This window comes from Rutidosis leptorrhynchoides, chromosome 10 (genome assembly GCF_046630445.1).
Source record: "Rutidosis leptorrhynchoides isolate AG116_Rl617_1_P2 chromosome 10, CSIRO_AGI_Rlap_v1, whole genome shotgun sequence".
NCBI classification, from domain to species: Eukaryota; Viridiplantae; Streptophyta; class Magnoliopsida; order Asterales; family Asteraceae; genus Rutidosis; species Rutidosis leptorrhynchoides.
The window spans coordinates 334979410-335004669 of record NC_092342.1 but is presented as its reverse complement, the minus strand read 5'-3'; the positions used below and the strand labels follow the sequence as shown (position 1 = coordinate 335004669).

Genomic DNA, 25260 nt, shown 5'->3' with positions numbered 1-25260 from the left:
TTGCAAAGCTGTTGTGACTATATAATCGATCTATACTCGTATTATTTGTTTGGTTGACCTTATTCGATATTTTAATAAGTACGGACATGTGCGATTGTGAATTTTATGGTTATGATGGTTGATCTAGCTAGTAGCTTTACTTGCAATATACCGAGTACTACCCGATATTTAATCGATAAAAATAATTAATTTATTTTTATATATTTATATTTATATTTATAATTTTATACACAAAAGCAATGTCTGTGATGTTAATATATACGGAGTATCATATTTCTTTGCATATACAACAATACTCAACTTTCTTTAAGTTTCTATGCATATGAAATCCATGTTCCCTCCCTCTGTTTAGTCTCTTTTTTTTTTTTACGAAAAAACGAGAATATATAAATAGTTTGGGAACATTTCAGCAAGGAATGAAAACCCCAAAAATCACAATATAGAGAATTTAGAACACTTCTCTGTAATTGACAACAAATTACAATGAAAACTCTATAACTAATCGTCTCTGACTCTGTAGTCATTTTTTTTTTTTTTGGCGAAAAAAAAGGAAACATATTGAAAGAAACTTTCATTAAAGCAATGAAGGTCCAAAAAACAGTGACAGGCGTGAAAAGCCGATGAGAAAATGCAAGAACCACACAAACACCATGAAGAAAACTACAAGAAAATACAAAAGCCTAAGCCTAAAGAAACAACAAATCGCATCGTAAAACCTTCCGGACCAAGATCTTTGAAACCATCGAGCCCTTTAATGACTTCCTCGACTTTTGTAACCGAAAATTGTGCTTCTAACAATGAGATCTGAAGGGCTGAAACTTGTGCTAGATTAAGTGAAGTCCAGTCCAGAACAGAAGCTGCAGGCTGGCATAAAATTGAGCAGCAGAATATGTTTTCGAGCTACACAATAGCAAACTCTCTTACACTCGTTGGACTATCTTCCGATACACTGTTAAACAGCATACGTTTTGATTAGACTTGAAACAAAATCTTTTTGATGGATTTTTGAAAACAGCTATAAATCGCCCAGTTCATCAGAAGATAACATTTTAGCACAATACAGACTATAGAAATTTGATGTCTATAGTCTCATATGTGTGAATATTTCGCTGCATATTAAACCGCTATGAATATGGTTAGTCTTGTCTTATTAATTATCATATAGAGACATGTAAGATCGCATAGCCCAAACACAATGTCCTGCAATATAAGCCCAAGAGTCCATCCTTTTCTAAAACCAGAGTCTATCCTTTTCTAAAACCAATTGGTATTAGAGGAACTTCCCCTTAGACTTATATACATACATTTGTTTTTGTCTCCCTCCTATGTGGGATAGGTTTGCACCCCAACAATCCTCCCCTCAAACCGAGACCACATCACCGAGCCTCCCCTTCAACGATACTCCCGCCATCTTATATCACCGGTCTCTTTTCTTTCACTTTTCTTTCACTACCGGGACATGCCTCTTATACCGCCGATCTCTTTCTTTCACTTTTCTTTCACCATCGGGACACGCCGCACTTCCACGCCTTGGGAAGGAAGACTTTCGATATAAGGCACCATGTCTCCATTATCGTTGGCAAACTGAGGGGTGCGCTATGTCGCACCGTGCGCTTAGGGGTGCGCCACCACTGCATCGTTCACCACATCGGGCTATAGCCTAGCTCTGATACCATTTGTAAGATCGCATAGCCCAAACACAATGTCCTGCAATATAAGCCCAAGAGTCCATCCTTTTCTAAAACCAATTGGTATTAGAGAGATTTCCCCTTAGACTTATATACATACATTTGTTTTTGTCTCCCTCCTACGTGGGATAGGTTTGCACCTCAACAAGATCTTGTTTTTTTTCAAAAGAAAAAAAGACAGACTCTATTAAAACAACATGAAACTTTCATCATAAAATGAAAGAAAACCTACAAACTTGCAAACGGAGGACAAAGACTAACAAATATGAGGACAACAAAAGTAACATACAAACTACTCTATAAAAATAAGGAAATGAGAGCGACATGAACAACTAGACCAACAAAACCACCTACGAACTAACCACACTAAAGACTTAACAACAAAACAAACCGAATAAGAACCTGAATGACCCCACCGAACAAGCTATCCTTATTCTTAAAAAAATTCCCGACTTCAACGTTAGAGCTTTTACATTTAGACACGAGCTTCAAACGTTTACCATTCACCTTGAAAAATCAAATCGATTTTAAAGAAATTAAGAGTTCAATAAATGTAGCTTAGATATGTCACGGGGACGTACGTTAGTAAAACCGTTATTGTAATTAAGAATTTAGGTTTCATTAAAAGATCAAATTACCATATTATTACCATATTATCTATTAGACAAAAGTTATGAACAGTACCGAGGGCATTTTCGTTCTTTCACCTTCTTTTTTTCCCCGAAAAGTCCCCCACAATTTGTTCAAAAATTAAAATCGACCCCCCAAACACGAGGGTAAAGTGTCAAATCAACATTTTCATAAAAAATCTTAAATACACTTCACTCAAATATTCAACGGGTCATATATTCTCGCCCGCAACGAGTTAAATTTTTTCGAACACCATCGTTAAACTCGAAATAACTTTACGAACACAATGTCACTAACTATATCCAAAACGGACGCTTTTTAAAAAACGCTAAATATTTGAGTCCACCTTTCATACACGTTGATTTTTTCCTCACGGGCTCCGTAACTATTTTCATCTATTAACAACATATACATATGGGTCTTATTATTTTTTTAAAAACTTATTATTTAGTAATTTTTTTGATATTACTTGGTAAATATTCTATTCTTAAATCATACGGAGTGTTATTATAAGCTAACGAGTTAATTGCGTTAAATTTTAAAAATAGCGAACCGCGAAAATACACATGTACTGTTAATTTAAGATATCGTTTAAATCTTTGACGGGTTATACCTTTTCGTTCGACTCGAGTTGCGCTTCAACGACATCATCGTTAGCCACGAAATAATTTTGCAAAATAAACGCAATAAAATACATTGGAAACCGAACCCCGGCGCGAAGCGAGGGTTGAAAAACTAGTTAAGACCATAAAGTAGAAACATAATACTATATAAGACCTTATTTAGTGGTGATGGAGGTGATGGGGGTGATGGGGGGTTTTTTGAGATTTTTGTGGGGTATAGTGCTGAGTTGGCAAATGTGATGGGGGTGAGGGCGTGATGGAGTTTGTAGTAGTGGGCGTGATGGTTATGTGATGGAGTTATAAATTTTAGATTTAGTAGAGAGATAAGTGTTTGAGGTGTGGTTTGTTAACAATTGGGGGGTTGTATTTATAGGGGATTGAAGCACTTGTTTGAACGAATCCAATGGTCATGAATTAAAATCACATGTTGCATACAGCTTTAATAAAAGTAATAGTGGAAACAGCTTTATACAGAGCATCTCTGCTCAACACAACTTTATGCAGAGCATCTCTGCTCATCACAGCTTTATTACACGAATCCAATGTTGAAATTCAAAATACAACAAAGACACAATTTATTAAAATACAACAATTTATTAAAATACAGCAATTTATTAAAATACAACAATGAAATTCAAAATACAACAAACACACAAATTAACCATTCATAGTTCTAAAGTTTGGGGGAAGGCTCCAAATGTGTTCAGTAAGATCATGTCGAAGTTGGTCATGAACGTTTATATCTCGTATTTCTTGTTCTCGTACATCACGACTTGAAGATCGATTCCTTACATAGTTAGGATTTGCTTCATCAGTGGCAAGTAATTCTTCCTCGAGCCAGGTAATGTTAAACCCGTTATCCTCGATTATCATGTTGTGCAATAGCACACAACAATACAATATTCGTCTTAACTTGTTCACACTATGTGGTCGTTGAAATGTCTCGTTCATAATAATTATAAACGTTTCATATTAATTGATTTCGTTGCGAGGTTTTGACCTCTATATGAGACGTTTTTCAAAGAATGCATTCGATTTTTGAAACAAACCATAACCTTTATTTTATCGATAAATGTTTAAAATATTATGACGATTATCAAATAATGATAATCTTAAATATAGCGTTTTCACACCACCATTACATAATGGTTTACAATAATATTACACATCAATATAAGTCTTCGGATGCAGTTTTTAAACAATATTATACAAGCATGCAGACTCCAATCTTGTCTTTATTTAGCATGCAACAGCGGAAGCTCTTAATAATCACCTGAGAATAAACATGCTTTAAACGTTAACAAAAATGTTGGTGAGTTATAGGTTTAATCTTTATCTTAAATCATAATCATAATAATAATAATAATAATAATAATAATAATAATAATAATAATAATAATAATAATAATAATAATAATAATAATAATAATAATAATAATAATATGCCACAAGATTTCAATTATAACCGCACACGTAACCCGTGTACAAAATAATACGCGTAACCCGCGAATTAAAAATCATTCATATGGAGAACACCTGGTAACTGACATTAACAAAAATGCATCTAGAATATCCCCATCATTCCGGGACTCTCATCGGACATGATAAAATCGAAGTACTAAAGCATCCGTAACCCGTATGAGGTTTGTTAGGCCCAATAGATCTATCTTTAGGATTCGCGTCAATTAGGGTTTCTGTTCCCTAATTCTTAGATCACCAGACTAAAAAGGGTGATATTCGGTTTAATAATCCAACCATAGAATGTAGTTTCAAGTACTTGTGCCTATTCTGTAAAACATTTATAAAACTGCATGTATTCTCATCCCAAAAATATGCGTTAGTAAAAATGGGACTATAACTCACTTTCACAGATTACCAATTCGTCGAGATTTAGACTTGGCCACGGGTTGATTCACGAACCTAAAACAAATATATGTATATATCAAAGTATGATCGAAATATATTCACAACATATTTTATTACGTTTTAACGATTTACATTTGTTAAGTCCAACGTTAGTAATCTACAACTAGTTGTCCACAGTTAGTAGTACATAAATAAATCAATATATATTATCTCGAATTAATCCACGACCCAGTGTATAAAAGTCTCAGACTCGATCATAACTCAAAGTATATATATTATTTTGGAATCAACCTCAACCCTGTATAGCGAACTCGAGCATTACAACATATAGAGTGTCTATGGTTGTTCCAAATAATATATATAGATGACGTCGATATGATATGTCAAAACATTGTATACGTGTCTATGGTCTATCAAGATTACATAAATATATGTTAGTATACATGTACAATATAAGTTAGTTAAGTTATGGTTAGTATAGACTTGTTACAAAATTTTCGTAGCTAAAACTAGCAAAATTAACCAATTTTGTTTTCCCATCATTTCTTCGTTATGAATCCGTTTTGAGTGAATCAAGTTGCTATGGTTTCATAATGATCTGAAATTTATGACACTAAATAGAAAAAGTATAAGTTTATAGTCGGAAATACAGGTTACAAGTCACTTGTGAAAGAGGTAGTCATTTCCGTCGAAAGAACGACATCTTGATGACCATTTTGAAAAACATACTTCCACTTTGAGTTTAACCATGATTTTTGGATATAGTTTCATGTTCATAATAAAAATCATTTTCCCAGAAGAAAAACTTTTAAATCAAAGTTTATCATAGTTTTTAATTATCAAACCCAAAACAGCCCCCGGTTTACTACAACGGCGTATGTCCGGTTTTACGGTGTTCTTCGTGTTTCCAGATTTTAAATCATTAAGTTAGCATATCATATAGATATAGAACATGTGTTTATTTGATTTTAAAAGTCAAGTTAGAAGGATTAACTTTGTTTGCGAACAAGTTTAGAATTAACTAAACTATGTTCTAGCGATTACATGTTTTAATCTTTGAATAAGATAGTTTTATATATATGAATCGAATGATGTTATGAACATCATTACTACCTCAAGTTTAGTAGGTAAACCTACTGGAAGTGACAAAAATTGATCTAGCTTCAAAGGATCTAGGATGGCTTGAAAGTTCTTGAAGCAGAATCATGACACGAAAACAAGTTCAAGTAAGATTATCACTCGAATTAAGATTGTAATAGTTATAGAAATTGAATCAAAGTTTGAATATGAGTATTACCTTGATTTAGAAATATAACCTACTGTAAATAACAAAGATTACTTGAGATTGGATGATCACTTGAAATGGATTTGCAAGATTGGAAGTAAGCTAGTAAACTTGAAAGTGTTCTTGATGTGTTCTTGAGTTGTTGTTTTGTTTGTTGATCTAGGTTAGGATTTATGAACTAGATTGAGCTAAATTTTGTTGAAGATGATGAAGAACACTTAGAACAATGGAAGAACACTTGAGAGAGAGTAGTTTGATTCAAGAAAATTGAAATGGAATTGTGTTTGTGAGTCTCCCCATTCACGTGAATTTAGAGGATCCATATAGGCTCCATTAGTTTGTTGTTTTATTAGATATTTCATGCTAGTTGCCAAATGATGGTTCCCACATGTGTTGGTGACTCACAAGGGCTGCTAAGGAGCTGATGATTGAGTGTATATACCAATAGTATATACATCTAGAAGCTGTGTATTGTACGAGTACGAATACGGGTGTATACGAGTAGAATTGTTGATGAAAATGAATGAGAATGTAATTTTAAGCATTTTTGTTAAGTAGAATTACTTTGATATGTGTCTTGAAGTCTTTCAAAAGTGTACAAATACATCTTAATACACTACATGTATATACATTTTAACTGAGTCCTTAAGTCATCGTTAGTCGTTACATGTAAGTGTTGTTTTGAAACTTTTAAGTTAACTATCTCATTTAATGTTGTTAACCCATTGTTTATTATATCTAATGAGATGTTAAATTATCACATTATCATAATATTATGATGTATGAATATATCTTAATATGATATATATATACATTAAAATGTCGTTACAACGATAATCGTTATATATATGTCTCGTTTCGAAATTCTTAAGTTAGTAGTCTTGTTTTACATATGTAGTTCATTGTTAACATACTTAATGATATATATATTTATCATTTATCATGTTAAATATAGTGTAACAATATCTTAATATGATACATATGTATTTTGTAAGACGTTGTCATAACGATAATCGTTATATATATATATATCGTTTCGAGTTTCTTAATTTAATAGTCTCATTTTATGTATAAAACTCATTGTTAATATATCTAGTGAGATACTTACATATCATAATATCATGTTAACTATATATATATATATATATATATATATATATATATATATATATATATATATATATATATATATATATATATATATATAATATAGTTTTTACATGTTTTAACGTTCGTGAATCGCCGGTCAACTTGGGTGGTCAATTGTCTACATGAAACTCATTTCAAATAATCAAGTCTTAACAAGTTTGATTGCTTAACATGTTAGAAACATTTAATCATGTAAATATAGTTTTCATTTAATATATAATTATGGAAAAGTTCGGGTCACTACAGTACCTACCCGTTAAATAAATTTCGTCCCGAAATTTTAAGCTGTTGAAGGTGTTGACGCATCTTCTGGAAATAGGTGAGGATATTTCAGCTTCATCTGATCTTCACGCTCCCAGGTGAACTCGGGTCCTCTACTAGCATTCCAGCGAACCTTAACAATTGGTATCTTGTTTTGCTTAAGTCTTTTAACCTCACGATCCATTATTTCGACGGGTTCTTCAATAAATTGAAGTTTTTCATTGATTTGGATTTCGTCCAAAGGAACAGTGAGATCTTCTTTGGCTAAGCATTTCTTCAGATTCGAGACGTGAAAAGTATCATGTACGCCAGCGAGTTGTAGAGGTAATTCAAGTCGGTAGGCTACTGGTCCGACACGGTTAATAACCTTGAATGGCCCAATGTATCTCAGGTTTAGTTTTCCCCGCTTTCCAAATTGAACAACACCTTTCCAAGGTGATACCTTAAGCATGACCATGTCCCCAATTTCAAAGTCTATATATTTTCTTTTACTGTCTGCGTAGCTCTTTTGTCGACTTTGGGCTGTTTTCAACCGTTGTTGAATTTGAATGATTTTCTCGGTAGTTTCTTGGATTATGTCTGGACCCGTAATTTGTCTATCCCCAACTTCATTCCAACAAATCGGAGACCTGCACTTTCTACCATAAAGTGCCTCAAACGGTGCCATCTCAATACTCGAGTGGTAACTGTTGTTGTAGGAAAATTCTGCTAACGGTAGATGTCGATCCCAACTGTTTCCAAAATCAATCACACATGCTCGTAGCATGTCTTCAAGCGTTTGTATCGTCCTTTCATTCTTCCCATCAGTTTGTGGGTGATAGGCAGTACTCATGTCAAGATGAGTTCCCAATGCTTGCTGTAATGTCTGCCAAAACCTTGAAACAAATCTGCCATCCCTATCAGAGATAATAGAGATTGGTATTCCATGTCTAGAGACAACTTCCTTCAAGTATAATCGCGCCAACTTCTCCATTTTATCATCTTCTCTCATTGGCAGAAAGTGTACTGACTTGGTGAGACGATCGACTATTACCCAAATTGTATCATAACCACTTGCAGTCCTTGGCAATTTAGTAATGAAATCCATGGTAATATTTTCCCATTTCCATTCTGGAATTTCAGGTTGTTGAAGTAGACCTGATGGTTTCTGATGTTCAGCTTTTACCTTAGAACACGTCAAACATTCTCCTACGTATTTAGCGATATCGGCTTTCATACCCGGCCACCAAAAGTGTTTCTTGAGGTCCTTGTACATCTTTCCCGCTTCGGGATGTATTGAGTGTCTAGTTTTATGTGCTTCCCCAAGTACCATTTCTCTCACATCTCCAAACTTTGGTACCCAAATTCTTTCAGCCCTATACCGGGTTCTGTCTTCCTGAATATTAAGATGTTTCTCCGATCCTTTGGGCATTTCATTCTTCAAATTTCCTTCTTTTAAAACTCCATATTGCGCCTCCTTTATTTGAGTAGTAAGGTTATTACGAATAATTATATTCATAGCTTTTACCCGTATAGGTTCTCTGTCCTTTCTACTCAAAGCGTCGGCTACCACATTCTCCTTCCCCGGGTGGTAACGAATCTCAAAGTCGTAATCATTCAACAATTCAATCCACCTACGCTGCCTCATGTTCAGTTGTTTCTGATCAAATATATGTTGGAGACTTTTGTGGTCGGTATATATGATATTTTTGACCCCATATAAGTAGTGCCTCTAAGTCTTTAATGCAAAAATAACAGCGCCCAATTCCAAATCATGAGTCATATAATTTTGCTCGTGAATCTTCAATTGTCTGAACGCATAAGCAATTACCTTCGTTCGTTGCATTAATACACAACCAAGACCTTGCTTCAAAGCGTCACAATAAATCACAAAATCATCATTCCTTTCAGGCAATGACAATATGGGTGCCGTAGTTAGCTTTTTCTTTAACAATTGAAACGCTTTCTCTTGTTCATCCTTCCATTCACATTTCTTCCCTTTATGCGTTAATGCAGTCAAGGGTTTTGCTATTTTAAAAAAATCTTGGATGAATCTTCTGTAGTAACCAGCCAGTCCTAATAATTGGGGTATCTATTTCGGAGTTTTCAGGGTTTCTCACTTTTCAACGGTTTCAATCTTTGCCGGATCCACCTGAATACCTTCTTTGCTCACTATGTGACCGAGGAATTGAACTTCTTCCAACCAAAATGCACACTTTGAAAATTTAGCGTACAATTTTTCCTTCCTCAATAACTCTAACACCTTTCTCAAATGTTCATAGTGCTCTTGATCATTCTTTGAGTAAATAAGTATGTCATAGATGAAGACAATGATAAACTTGTCAAGATATGGTCCACACACTCGGTTCATGAGGTCCATGAACACAGCTGGTGCGTTAGTCAAACCAAACGGCATAACCATAAACTCGTAATGACCGTAATGCATCCTGAAAGCAGTCTTCGGAATATCATCCTCCTTCGCCCGCATTTGATGATACCCAGAACGTAAATCAATCTTCGAATAAACTGACGAGCCTTGTAGTTGATCAAATAAGTCGTCGATTGTCGGTAGTGGGTAACGGTTTTTTATGGTAACTTTGTTCAACTCTTGGTAGTCGATACACAACCTGAATGTACCATCCTTCTTCTTGACAAACAAAACAGGAGCTCCCCACGGTGATGTACTTGGTCGTATGAAACCACGCTCTAAAAGTTCTTGTAATTGGCTTTGGAGTTCCTTCATTTCGCTCTGTGCGATTCTGTATGGAGCACGAGCTATTGGTGCAGCTCCCGGTGCAATATCTATTTGAAATTCAACAGATCGGTGTGGAGGTAGTCCCGGTAATTCTTTCGGAAATACATCGAGAAATTCTTTCGTGACGGGAACATCATTGATGTTCTTTTCTTCGATTTTGACTTCTTCGATGTGTGCTAGAACGGCATAGCGACCTTTTCTTATTAGCTATTGCGCCTTCAAATTACTAATAAGATTTAACTTCGCGTTGCTCTCCTCTCTGTGCACCATTAAGGGTTTTCTCTTTTCGCGCATAATACGAATCGCATTCTTGTAACAGACGATATCTGCTTTCACCTCTTTCAACCAGTCCATGCCAATTATCACATCAAAACTTCCTAACTCTATTGGTATCAAATCAATCTTAAACGTTTCGCTAACCAATTTAATTTCTCGGTTCCGGCATATTTAATCTGCTGTAATTAATTTACCGTTTGCTAATTCGAGTAAAAATTTATTATCCAAAGGCGTTAATGGACAACTTAATTTGGCAAAAAAATCTTTACTCATATAGCTTCTATCTGCACCCGAATCAAATAAAACATAAGCAGGTTTTTCATCGATAAGAAACGTACCCGTAACAAGTTCTGGGTCTTCCTGCGCTTCTGCCGCATTAATATTAAAAACTCTTCCCCGGCCTTGACCATTATTATTCCCCTGGTTGGGACACATACTTTTGTAATGGCCCTTTTTCCCGCATCCGAAATAAGTAACGTCGGTATTTTCTGTTCCATTAACCTCTGGTCCGTAAACTTCACACTTTGCCGCACTATACCCCGTTCTTTTACACTTGGTACATAATACCGAACAGAAAGTAGTCGAATGGTACCCTTCACACCTTTTGCACGGAATTTTCTGATTTTGGTTGCCATTTTTGTTATTGAGATAGTTGTTGGAATTGTTGTTGTTGGGTCGTTTGTTGTAGTTGTTATGGGAGTTATTGTAGTTGTTGTTGGGATTGCGATTGTTGTTGCGGTTAATGTTGCGGTTGTTGTGGTTGTTATAACGATTGTTGTTGTTGTAAGATTGGTGACTCTTGTCACTGTTTTCTTCCCACTTCCTCTTGACTTGCTTCATTTTGGCCTCTTAAATCGCCTGCTCTTTAATTCTTTCCTCAATCTGATTTATGAGTTTATGAGCCATTCGACTTGCCTTTTGTATGGAGGCGGGCTCATGTGAACTTATATATCTTCTTGAATCCTTTCTGGTAACCTTTTACAAATGCGTCGATCTTCTCTTCTTCATCTTCGAACGCTCTTGGAAACAATAGGCACAACTCTGTGAATCGTTGTTCGTATGTGGTAATATCGAATCCTTGTGTTCGTAACACTTTAAGCTCTACCTTGAGCTTATTGATCTCATTTTTGGGACGATACTGCTCAGTCATCATGTGTTTGAATGCTGACCACGGTAGTGCGTAAGCAGCATCTTGTCCCACCTGCTCGAGATAGGTGTTCCACCATGTTAACGTAGTACCTGTGAAGGTATGCGTAGCGTACTTTACTTTATCTTCTTCAGTACATTTACTTATGTCAAACACCGATTCAACCTTTTCGGTCCACCGTTTTAATCCGATTGGACCCTCGGTTCCATCGAATTCCAAAGGTTTACATGCAGTGAATTCTTTGTAGGAGCATCCTACACGATTTCTTGTGGTATCAGTTCCACTGCTAGAACTAGAGTTATTGTTGTTATTTTGCATTGCGGCCTGCACTGCGGCTATGTTCGCAGTAAGGAAAATACGGAAGTCTTCCTTACTCATGTTCAAGTTCTGACGAGTCGTCGGTGTAGTGACCCGTCCTAATCCATCTGGACGAAGTCTTCAACAGTTGGTCCCATTGCGAGGTTCTGACCTCTATATGCCATGAACGACTCCATGTAATATGATAAAATGCACAGTGGAAGATTTCTTTCATACCTGAGAATAAACATGCCTTAAAGTGTCAACCAAAAGGTTGGTGAGTTCATAAGTTTATCATAAAACAATAAAATTCATCATTTTTATAGACCACAAGATTTAAATGATGCATGATACAAATGGGCCCGAATCCTATACCCACCTGTAATGTACATGCGATATCTTTTAAATACAGTACACCTTTCTCGTGTACGAAATTATCTTTCATAAATCTTAGTAACCGTACACATATCTTGTGCACAAAAATAACATACACATAACCTGTGTATAAAATCATTCTCTCGATACATAACATTCACTTTTCATTGCTTCAATAGCTTGGCTTAGTTACCGACCTTAACATATAATGCGCATAATAATATCCCCAACACAGAACATCTCGTCTGTATAATAATCATATAAACTTCGAAGTACTAAATACCACGCTCACTAGCCCTTCCGTCTAGTGAACATTCTGGGTGGGGGTGTTAAACCCGGTAGCTACCTTTAGGATTCGCGTGAATTAGGCGTGCACTAATTCTCAAAATTAGTGATGTTCCCTAATTCTTAGGTTACCAAGCAATAATAATCAGGGGAAAAATATTCATATCAATTATGGCAATTATCACGTCCACATAATTCAATGGTGGCAATTATCACGTCCACATAATTCATTCGAGGAATGTTTTGCTTGTGTCTATCTCGTCAAACATTTATAAAAGCATTTCATGTATTCGCAGTTCAAAATGTATTTCAAAAGAATTTAATAAAGCAGTTGTAAAAGTAGCGCATGTATTCTCAGTCCCAAAAATGTAAAGAGTAAAAGGGAATCAAATGAACTCACGATACGATATTTTGTAGTAAAAATATGCATACGACTGAACCGAACAATGCAAGGTTGGCCTCGGATTCACGAACCTATATCAGTAATATATATTAAATATATAATCACATAATTCCATTTATTAATTATGTGCTATTTATTTAAGTATTTTAATTATATAATAATCGTACTCAAATCTATTTAAGATATATACATTATATCTTCAATTATGTGTTACATATATTTATTTTGTAAAATAATTAATATTTATACATATAGTTATATTAACATATGTATACAGTAGTTAGTATTATATCAAAATCAGTAATTTGTTATAGGTAATATTTATATAATTAATGTCATTATTTTCATTCTATAATCTTATGTAATACTAATATAATTATATTATGTATCAAATATATATTTTTATGTATCTAATATTTATTTGATAAAATAATGTTAATAATTATAATAATAATAATGAGTACTAAGTAAACTACCTCAAAGGAGTAGTCCTTAAAAAAATGCCCAAGTCCGGTCTGAACCCGCGACGTCCCGCTAACCCGATAACATCCTTAACCATTACGCTATGTGTTTCAACTCTGAAATAACACCCAACTTGAATTGTTTTTAACCCTTACTTCTGTATCCTTCTTCTTCTTTCTCTAAAAAAAATTTCTCTTCTTCTTCTTTCTCTAAAAAAAATTGCCCGAGCCTAGGCTCGAACCCCCAACCTCTCGCTACCCCGAGATACACACATACCATCCATCCATTTATGTTTTTCTGAAATGTAATCTTACTTAATTCTATTAATTCTATTTATGTAACTTTCAGTTTTTACCTTCTTCATCATCTAATATGGATCAAACCATCATCATCATTTAATCATGCCATTATCCATTATCATCTTCGTAACCATCATCAATCTCCATTATTCCAATCTCATTTATCTTCATGATCATTATCATGATCATCATTTTTATTCTTATTGAATCCTCATCATCATATCACGATCACGTTACCAACATAATTAACGTTTTTCGTTTCATTGTTATCATCATTGTATTCAATATCGATCATCACATACGATATCACCATCAATATCATGACATCTTAAGAGTATTATTATTGTCATTATTCCATAATCATAATCATTATTGTCGCCATTTCAACAGCCATTTATACCAGTTCTTGGCCCAATCAAAATAGGAATACAGCCCAAATAAAAAATGGTAGCTCAAACAATCCATTAACGGCCCAGTTCAAGGTCTGTAAAAAAAAAAATAAACAAACTTTGCTCGTGCTTTTTAGGTATCCAAAACACGTCTCATCATGGTCTCCTCCCCTCTTCTTTTTATATGTAAAAGCAACTTTCAATCAATCACTTATATTACTTTGTAATATAATAGCGAACATGAAAAAAAAAATTAAAAATAAAAAAAAGACGCATTTGTAGCATAGACAAGTTGTAGGTAACGGTTTGGGGTGAGGGTGGTGTGGCTGTGTTAGTTGGCTTAGGGTGTCGTTTACAAAGAACATGTGATAGGGACATAAGGTGGTGTTTGTGATAAAACTAGGTAGCGGTTAAATCAAAAGTAGGATAAAGAAAGAATGAGGTGTTGGTTGTGTATGGTTGTGGTGAAGGTGGCGATAGGGTGTTGCAGTAGATGATGCAATATGGCGAGTAAAGAAGGTTGGAAGGGGTGATGAGGTGATGGTGGTTGTTATTCAAGGTGTTCTATAAAACTTGGAAGTAAGCATAAAAATACGTATATATATATATATATATATATATATATATATATATATATATATATATATATATATATATATATATAGTGAGAAAGAGAGAGAGAAAGAGGTGGTCAAGTGGTTGTTCTTGGTGATACCGGTGGATGGTGGTTATTGCTTGGTGGTGATTGATGACCGGTGGTGGTGGTTGTAGTGACGATGATGGCGTCGAGGTTGATGGTAGTCGGGTGGTGTTCTTGATGGTTGTTGTGGTGCAACCCGATGGTTTAGTAAGAATGACGAGGGTTGTGTGCTTTATGTTATGCACATGAATATGTATATCCATTTTAAATGTATGTATATATTTACAGAGAGATCAAGTGGTAATATGGTGATGACAATTTCATGTAAATGGTTCATGTATATATATATCTATATATGCAGAGAAAGAGTGGTAGTGGATGTAATGATTTAATATAATAATCATATTAACATCACATTTAGAAAAGAATCCGTAAAATAGTAAAGCAAAAAGTAGCATAGTACTACTCGGTTTCATAATGCAATTCACAGACCAAATAAGTATCCAAGTTGCCTATGAAATTTTCAAAAGTGGAGACAACAACAATAATTAATATGAATCACAAACACAAGTTGAAAATTCACGTTACATTATTCTACCGGAAAGTTTGAAAATAACAAAATAGATTAATATAATTCTCACAATTTTAAAGCATGTTAATATACTAGCCGCCCTTAATTGTCATTACTCTAATGACATAAAAATTAGGGGTATTATTTCGTACTCCGTTGTTAATCAGTGGTGGATATAAGCTCTCAGAAAAATTCCATATTTTTAAATTAAATATATTTATTTATTTTGGTCATTATGGTATAATATTCGATCATTAATTTATTAAATAAAAATTACATCAACTGTCCCTCTCATTTATGGATGAAATATAAAAAGTGTTAAAACTTAACAAATAGTTCCTAAATACATTTTTAATAAGCCTAAAATTTATATAACTCATTTTCGTCTCACCGTTTATTTTAAAATTATATAAGTTTGAATTTAACATACTTAATATCAATCGAAACATCAAACGAGTATTACAATCATTTAATATTTATTTTTAATATACTTTATTTATATATAGAGATATATTTTAAATAATAATTATTATAATATCCTATTTTTATTTTATAAATTTGTAATAACAACAACATATAATACTTCAAATTATATTTCGAATTATTATTTATATATACATACACACATATCTATTTACAATTAATTGTTCGTGAATCGTCGAGAGCAGTCAAAGGTCAATTGAATATATGAACATCGTTTCAAAAATTTCTAGACTCAACATTACATACTTTTCTTATCGTATCGAAATCATATAAAGATTAAGTTTAAATTTGGTCGAAAATTTCCGGGTCGTCACAGTCGGTGCCATTTCCTTCAAAAATAGCCAAAAGAATTGAGTTAATCATATAGAATTCAAGAGTAGTCAATAGTATTTCGTAGCATAATATGAACTTATTTATAAAAGCTTTTTCTTCATATTAGCGTTTTATAGTTTTAATTCGGGTAGTACCTACCCGTTAAGTTCATACTTAGTAGCTACTATACAATTCAACTACTACGATTCTATATGAAAAACTAAATACAATAATATTTCACGTTCAAACTTTTATACAATATTTTTACAAATTTACAATACCGCTATTTTACATATAGCATGAAGTCTAGCACATAATAACTTTGATACAAGGCAGTTGCGAAAACAATTCTAGTTAATACGCAAGTCGTTCAACAAAGGCAATAAAGACACGTAATTCATAAGTCCAGAAACAAGTCATGCATTCGGGTTTTACTAGTATTATTTCTCATCCTTGGTCTTGTGAAAAATAACCGTTGTGACCGTTGACTAGGCAGCATGTTGTAACGTCGTCAAAAGGACGAGGGTTACGTAATGCCCAACAGCCCCGTAACAATCTAAAAACCTTGTTTCTCACCCCAACTACTGAATCCGTTACTTGTGGAAATGTTTTATTTAGAAGTTGTAATCCGATGTTCTTTTTCTCAATTTGGTGAGAAGCGAACATTACTAACCCATAAACATAACATGCTTCTTTATGTTGCATATTTGAAGCTCTTTCTAAAGAACGAAGTCCTATGTTGGGATATGTGGAGTCAAAATAGGCTCTCAACCCGTAGCGTAAAATTGTATTTAGGTTCCCCGCACTTAATGCTTTAAAGAAAACTTGGCGTAACTTAAGGTCTCCCCAATGTGATAAACCCCTTCTTTCAAAGGAAAGCCTTTTATAAACTAAGGCATGCTTGAAACGTCTTTCAAATGTTCGACAAACTAATTTTGCCGTGTGCCTATGAATTCTGACCGACTCTAGACAAGATTTCATCAATCATATCCCCTGGTAGGTCTTCTAAAATTTTCGGTTGTCTATCCTTAACGTCCAGTGTGTGTTTTTATACTGTAAAATAGACGAGGATTAGATTCGTAAAAAAATTTTTTACAAACAATACAAGCAATTTTTACATACAACATAAAAGTACAAGCACACTTCAATACATATACTACACATCATGGTTACTACTCTTTATTCCGACTCACTTGTTTCTTCCTCTTCGGACTTGGTTCGTTTCGCTAATTTCCTAGGGATATATGGTGCTCCCCTAATACGAGCCGTTCTTTTCACAAATGGTCTAGAAAAACCTGGTGGCTTAGATATTTCCAGGTTATAGCTAAAACTTAAGAAATACGGGTGTTGACGGTATTTCCCATCGGGATGTTTCATGTTAACATAAAGTTCATCGGTTTTGGACTCGGGTTTTTCTATTTTGTTGCCTTTTTCCTTATTGTTTTCTTTTGCTTTTTCAAATTGGGTCGGAGTAATTTCTATAACATCATCGGAATCCTCATCGGGATCCGATTCATCCGAAAATTGGTAATTTTCCCAATATTTTGCTTCCTTGGCGGAAACACCATTGACCATTATTAACTTTGGTCCATTGGTTGAGGATTTCCTTTTATTTATTTGTTTTTCTGTGATTCCTAATATTTCCCCCTCTGGAACCTCTTCTTCCAGTTCCTCTTCTTCCGGTTCCTCTTCTTCCGATTCCTCTTCTTCCGGTTCCTCTTCGGGAATTTGTGAATCTTCCCAATATATATTCGACTCTTCATTATTATTAGGTGAGTCGATGGGATTTGTACTAGAGGTAGATATCTATCACACAATATCAAACACATTAAGAGATTAATATATCACATAATATTTACATGTTAACAATTTGTAGTTTCCAACAAAAAGTGTTAAGCAATCATTTTTAAAGAAAACACGGTCGAAGTCCAGACTCACTAATGCATCCTAACAACTCGGTAAGACACACTAATGCAATTTCGGGTTCTCTAAGACCAACGCTCTGATACCAACTGAAATGTCCCGTTCATAATAATTATAAAAGTTTCATATTAATTGATTTCATTGCAAGGTTTTGACCTCTATATGAGACGTTTTTCAAAGATTGCATTCGATTTTTGAAACAAACCATAACCTTTATTTTATCGATAAAGGTTTAAAATATTATGACGATTATCAAATAATGATAATCTTAAATATAGCATTTTCACACGACCATTACATAATAGTTTACAATAATATTACACATCAATATGAGTCTTCGAATGCAGTTTTTAAACAATATTATACAAGCATGCAGAATCCAATCTTGTCTTTATTTAGCATGCAAAAGTGGAAGCTCTTAATAATCACCTGAGAATAAACATGCTTTAAACGTCAACAAAAATGTTGGTGAGTTATAGGTTTAATCTTTATCTTAAATAATAATAATAATAATAATAATAATAATAATAATAATAATAATAATAATAATAATAATAATAATAATAATAATAGGCCACAAGATTTCAATTATAACCGCACACGTAACCCGTGTACAAAATAATACGCGTAACCCGCGAATTAAAAATCATTCATATGGAGAACACCTGGTAACCGACATTAACAAAAATGCATCTAGAATATCCCCATCATTCCGGGACTCTCATCGGACATGATAAAATCGAAGTACTAAAGCATCCGTAACCCGAATGGGGTTTGTTAGGCTCAATAGATATATCTTTAAGATTCGCGTCAATTAGGGTTTCTATTCCCTAATTCTTAGATTACCAGACTAAAAAGGGAGATATTCGGTTTAATAGTCCAACCATAGAATGTAGTTTCAAGTATTTGTGCCTATTCTGTAAAACATTTATAAAACTGCATGTATTCTCATCCCAAAAAATATTCATTAGTAAAAATGGAACTATAACTCACTTTCACAGATTACCAATTCGTCGAGATTTAGACTTGGCCACGGGTTGATTCACGAACCTAAAACAAATATATGTATATATCAAAGTATGATCGAAATATATTCGCAACATATTTTATTACGTTTTAACGATTTATGTTTGTTAAGTCTAACGTTAGTAATCTACAACTAATTGTCCACAGTTAGTAGTACATAAATAAATCAATATATATTATCTCGAATTAATCTACGACCCAGTGTATACAAGTCTCAGACTCGATCACAACTCAAAGTATATATATTATTTTGGAATCAACCTCAACCCTGTATAGCGAACTCCAGCATTACAGCATATAGAGTGTCTATGGTTGTTCCAAATAATATATATAGATGACGTCGATATGATATGTCAAAACATTGTATACGTGTCTATGGTCTATCAAGATTACATAAATATATGTTAGTATACATGTACAACATAAGTTAGTTAAGTTATGGTTAGTATAGATTTGTTACAAAATTTTCGTAGCTAAAACTAGTAAAATTAACCAATTTTGTTTTACCCACCATTTCTTCGTTATGAATCCATTTTGAGTGAATCAAGTTGCTTTGGTTTCATAATGATCAGAAATTTATGAAACTGAATAGAAAAAGTATAAGTTTATAGTCAGAAATACAGGTTACAAGTCACTTTTGAAAGAGGTAGTCATTTCCGTCGAAAGAACGACATCTTGATGACCATTTTGAAAAACATACTTCCACTTTGAGTTTAACCATGATTTTTGGATATAGTTTCATGATCATAAGAAAAATCATTTTCCCATAAGAATAACTTTTAAATCAAAGTTTTTCTTAGTTTTTAATTATCAAACCCAAAACAGCCCCTGGTTTACTACAACGGCGTATGTCCGGTTTTACGGTTATCTTCGTGTTTCCAGATTTTAAAACATTAAGTTAGCATATCATATAGATATAGAACACATGTTTAGTTGATTTTAAAAGTCAATTTAGAAGGAGTAACTTTGTTTGCGAATAAGTTTAGAATTAACTAAACTATGTTCTAGTGATTACATGTTTTAATCTTCGAATAAGATAGTTTTATATATATGAATCGAATGATGTTATGAACATCATTACTACCTCAAGTTTAGTAGGTAAACCTACTGGAAGTGACAAAAATTGATCTAGCTTCAAAGGATCTTGGATGGCTTGAAATTTCTTGAAGCAGAATCATGACACGAAAACAAGTTCAAGTAAGATTATCACTCGAATTAAGATTGTTATAGTTATAGAAATTGAATCAAAGTTTGAATATGAGTATTACCTTGATCTAGAAAGATAACCTACTGTAAATAACAACGATTTTTTGAGATTAGATGATCACTTGAAATGGATTTGCAAGATTGGAAGTAAACTAGTAAACTTGAAAGTGTTCTTGATGTGTTCTTGAGTTGTTGTTTTGTTTATTGATCTAGGTTAGGATTTATGAACTAGATTGAGCTAGATTTTGTTGAAGATGATGAAGAACACTTAGAACAATGGAAGAACACTTGAGAGAGAGTAGTTTGATTCAAGAAAATTGAAATGGAATTGTGTTTGTGAGTCTCCCCATTCACGTGAATTTAGAGGATCCATATAGGCTCCATTAGTTTGTTGTTTTGTTAGATATTTCATGCTAGTTGCCAAATGATGGTTCCCACATGTGTTGGTGACTCACAAGGGCTGCTAAGGAGCTGATGATTGAGTGTATATACCAATAGTATATACATCTAGAAGCTGTGTATTGTACGAGTACGAATACGGGTGTATACGAGTAGAATTGTTGATGAAAATGAATGAGAATGCAATTGTAAGCATTTTAGTTAAGTAGAATTACTTTGATCTGTGTCTTGAAGTCTTTTAAAAGTGTACAAATACATCTTAATACACTACATGTATATACATTTTAACTGAGTCCTTAAGTCATCGTTAGTCGTTACATGTAAGTGTTATTTTGAAACCTTTAAGTTAACGATCTCATTTAATATTGTTAACCCATTGTTTATTATATCTATTGAGATGTTAAATTATCACATTATCATGATATTATGATGTATGAATATATCTTAATATGATATATATACATTAAAATGTCATTACAACGATAATCGTTACATATATGTCTCGTTTCAAAATTCTCAAGTTAGTAGTCTTGTTTTACATATGTAGTTCATGGTTAACATACTTAATGATATATATATATATATATATATATATATATATATATATATATATATATATATATATATATATATATATATATATATATATATATATATATATTTATCATTTATCATGTTAAATATAGTGTAACAATATCTTAATATGATACATATGTATTTAGTAAGACATAGTCATAACATTAATCGTTATATATATCGTTTCGAGTTTCTTAATTCAATAGTCTCATTTTATGTATATAACTCATTGTTAATATATCTAGTGAGATACTTACATATCATAATATCATGTTAACTATATATTTATCCATATATATATCATCATATAGTTTTTACATGTTTTAACGTTCGTGAATCGCCGGTCAACTTGGGTGGTCAATTGTCTACATGAAACTCATTTCAAATAATCAAGTCTTAACAAGGTTGATTGCTTAACATGTTGAAAACATTTAATCATGTAAATATAGTTTTCATTTAATATATAATTATGGAATATTTCGGGTCACTACAGTCGTCCAACCATTTGTAGAATATGGAATCTACCTTGAAGAGCACCGAATGTTCTCTCCACATCGTTACGTGCACTTTCTTGAAATTGTTTGAATTTTGCACGTGGCTCATCGGTTGGTGTCGAATACGCCTTGATTAATATTGCCCAATCTGGGTAAATCCCATCGGTTAAATAATAACCATTCAAGTAATCATGACCATTAACAGTAAATGGAGCAAATGGTGCATTTCCATTTTTGATGTCATCGAATAATGAAGATTGATTCAAAGCATTCACATCGTTGTTTGCACCCGCAGCACCGAAGAATGCATGCCAAATCCACGTATGATATGAAGCAACGGCTTCAAGAACAATGGTTGGGTGTTTTTGATGACCACTCGTATATTGCCCTTTCCAAGCAACTGGACAATTTTTTCACTTCCAATGCATGCAATCAATGCTTCCAAGCATTCCCTTAAAATCGTGCTTTTCTTCATGAGCGCTATACAAGCGAGCTATATCACTACTAGTTGGTTTCCTCAAATATTCGTCATCATAAAGTTCCAGAACACACTTACAAAACATATTAAGACATATTATTGATGTGGCTTCCGACATTTGTAAATATTCATCAAACATGTCTGCTGCTGTACCATACGCTAATTGACGCAAGGCAGATGTAATCTTTTGCTCAGTAGTAAAACCTAGTCTACCAAGCGCATCTCTTTTTTGTATAAAATACTCGAAATGACTAGGTAAAGGTTCTACATCATAACTAAGTATGTCATTTTGGATGCGTAAAAATAAATCTCTACTCATTCTAAAATGTCTTCTAAACCAACGATCAAGATAAGTTGGATGATCTGAAAAATAATGTTTGTGTAAATTTTTACCTGCTTCTTCACGATCTCTACGCAGGTAAACTCGACGCTTTCGAACTCGGTCATCGTTGGCAGCTTCTTCAGCTTCTTCAGCATCCAATTCTTCGGCCATTTCTCGTAAAAAAATCCAAATCCTCTTCATCGTCGGAATCCCAAATATTAAACATTTGGAACAACCCACGTACCATTTTATTTTTTTGAAGTATAGAATAGGAATTTTAATAATATTGAATGAAATGTGTGTGAATAATGGTATAAGAGTTGGGGTATTTAAAAAAAATAAAATAAAATAAAAAATAAAAAATCAAACCGCTATTACTAACGGCTCCCTGCACCAGCTTTACACGTGGCATGCACCCATTCGCAATTCGGACCATCACCTGCATGTGATGGATCCATCGCGCCGGCGATCTACCAAGACCATCGCGCCCCATAGAGGGGTGATAGGGGGCATGATGGGACCAAATTCGCTCGATCACGCTGCACTAATTCACGTCTAAATAAACATATTAATGTATTGGCGTATTGGGCCCCCGGTGTTTTATCTAATAGTGTAAAAATGTAGAGTTGGCAAAAGCCGAAACTATACCAACAAACTCTAAAGCCCTAGAAGATCACTCCGCCTCTGTCCGGCTATCAAGTTCGTCCTCCAAAACTCTCTGTCAATCTCCGGCGAAGAATCCTTCTTCACCGGAATTTTGATTTTAGTGTCTTCTAACATACGGTGAGTAAATTTTTGTAGTTTCTGATATCTATTTCCTTCTATAATTTGTGTTGATTGTAAAAATTTTAGGTTATAATTCAGGGGTCAGATTTTATTGAATTATTTGTTCCATTAACGTACAGTTATAATGTGTTATCGACTACAAATGATAGAATTGTATTTACTTAATTATTAGGGTACTTATTATTGTTCTCGAATGTATCAAAGTATACAATATATTTTACTTAATTATTACAGTACTTATTTTTGTAGGATTTTATGATGTCAAGTTACATATGTGATGAGTTGCTTGATGAAATTTTTCAAAGGCTACCATCCAAACCTCTTCTTCGATTCAGATTTTTATCCAAATCATGGTGTTCCCGTATTTCTAGCCCTAATTTCATTCTTAAGCAAACGACTCTTCAATCTGCGAGAAACTATCAAAATATTCTTATCCAACATCAAACTTACCGTTGGGAAGATTTCTATACGGTACATTACTAATCCGATCCCAGTATGGAAACTATGGCACAATGCCAATGAAGTTCCCAAACGGTTGTTATATTGAAGGTTCATGTAATGGAATTATCTGTCTGCGTGATCTCTGTAGTAACGATGTTAGTCACTGGAACCCTTCAATTAGACGTAAGCTAGATTTACCTTTTCATGATTATTTTAGACAAAACTGTAACGTTGTTGGTTTTGGTTTTGACTCCAAGACTGATGATTACAAGATTATAAGACTATTCTATCCTGATGATTACAACCGAGTAGGAGTATTCTATCCTGGATGTGGAGAACCATATAAATCAATAGTTTACTCCGTGAAGAAACGTGTTTGGTGTGAAATCACTCCGCCTTCTACTCACATCTTGCGTGTCAGGTCACGTGCGTGTTTTGTTAATGGGGTGTTGCATTGGGTTGTTTCATGTTATTCACTCAATGAAATTATTTTGACATTTGATTTGAGTACTCAATTATTTAGCGAGATAATGTTGCCAGAAGAACCTAATCGGCACACCATGCGCCCAATAATCTTTAATTTTAATGGATCTCTAGGTATGTCGTTTAGTAATGATTATTACACTCCTATTTGGGCAATGAAAGAGTATAATAATAGTGCGTCTTGGTATATGGTTTTAAAATTGAAAAATTTTCAATTCGAAGGGGGTGTAAAGGCAGTATTGCAACTTAAGAATGGTAATTTCTTGATCAGAAATTATAAGAATGTGTATGAAGTTCGTTATCCAAAAGGAGGAGTGTGCTCAGAAGTATGCGTGCGTGATTCTCCAACAGTTGACATGGTAATGTATGTTGAAAGCCTTGCATTACTCGACATAGGAACTGTTTGCATTAATGCAAACCAACCGTATTTTACCAGAAAAAAATGAACAGATTAATGTTTTTCCGGTTTTGATCTTGTAGTTATCATTTTAATCTCACCTTCAACTCTATTAGCATGAACAGAAGAAAATTATGACCAATCTTTAGGCAACAAAAAGTTGTTTATATTATTTATAGTGCAATGCTGTAGCTTGGTTGGAGTGACTATGTAATCTTTATTATATTTTTGGTAGACCTAATTTACTATTTTAGTAAGTAGACATGTTAGATTGTGAATAATATGGTTCTGATGAACATGGTTGAAGTACTAGCTTATTTATTCTTTGTTTACTCTAATTGTTGATTCATTACTTGCAATACAAAATATATACAAGAAAAAAGATAATCTCTATTTAAATAAAATACTCCGTTGTAATTTAAAAAAGCAATGTCACAATAACATAGTAATATAATTGTTCTTTTACATCACATCCTTGAAGTGTATTGTTGGGTGTTGGAGATATGGAGAACTTTAAACAATTAGAGGGAAGATTCCAGGAAACTCACACGAAG

The 25260-nt window shown here is 33.6% G+C and overlaps 2 protein-coding genes across 2 annotated transcripts; one reads left to right on the top strand and one right to left on the bottom strand.

Moving 5' to 3' along the window:
* Window positions 1-21792: 21792 nt before the first annotated feature.
* Window positions 21793-22770, bottom strand: LOC139871378 (uncharacterized). Its single transcript, XM_071859095.1, has 2 exons — window positions 22671-22770; window positions 21793-22199 (listed from the first exon to the last, which is right to left on the bottom strand). The coding sequence occupies exons 1-2, from the start codon at window positions 22768-22770 to the stop codon at window positions 21793-21795; spliced, it is 507 nt and encodes a 168-aa protein (XP_071715196.1).
* A 1127-nt stretch (window positions 22771-23897) lies between these two features.
* On the top strand, window positions 23898-24755 carry LOC139871377 (F-box/kelch-repeat protein At3g23880-like). The gene has a single exon (XM_071859094.1). It carries the CDS (start codon window positions 23898-23900, stop codon window positions 24753-24755), a length of 858 nt encoding a protein of 285 aa, XP_071715195.1.
* The last annotated feature ends 505 nt before the right edge of the window (window positions 24756-25260 follow it).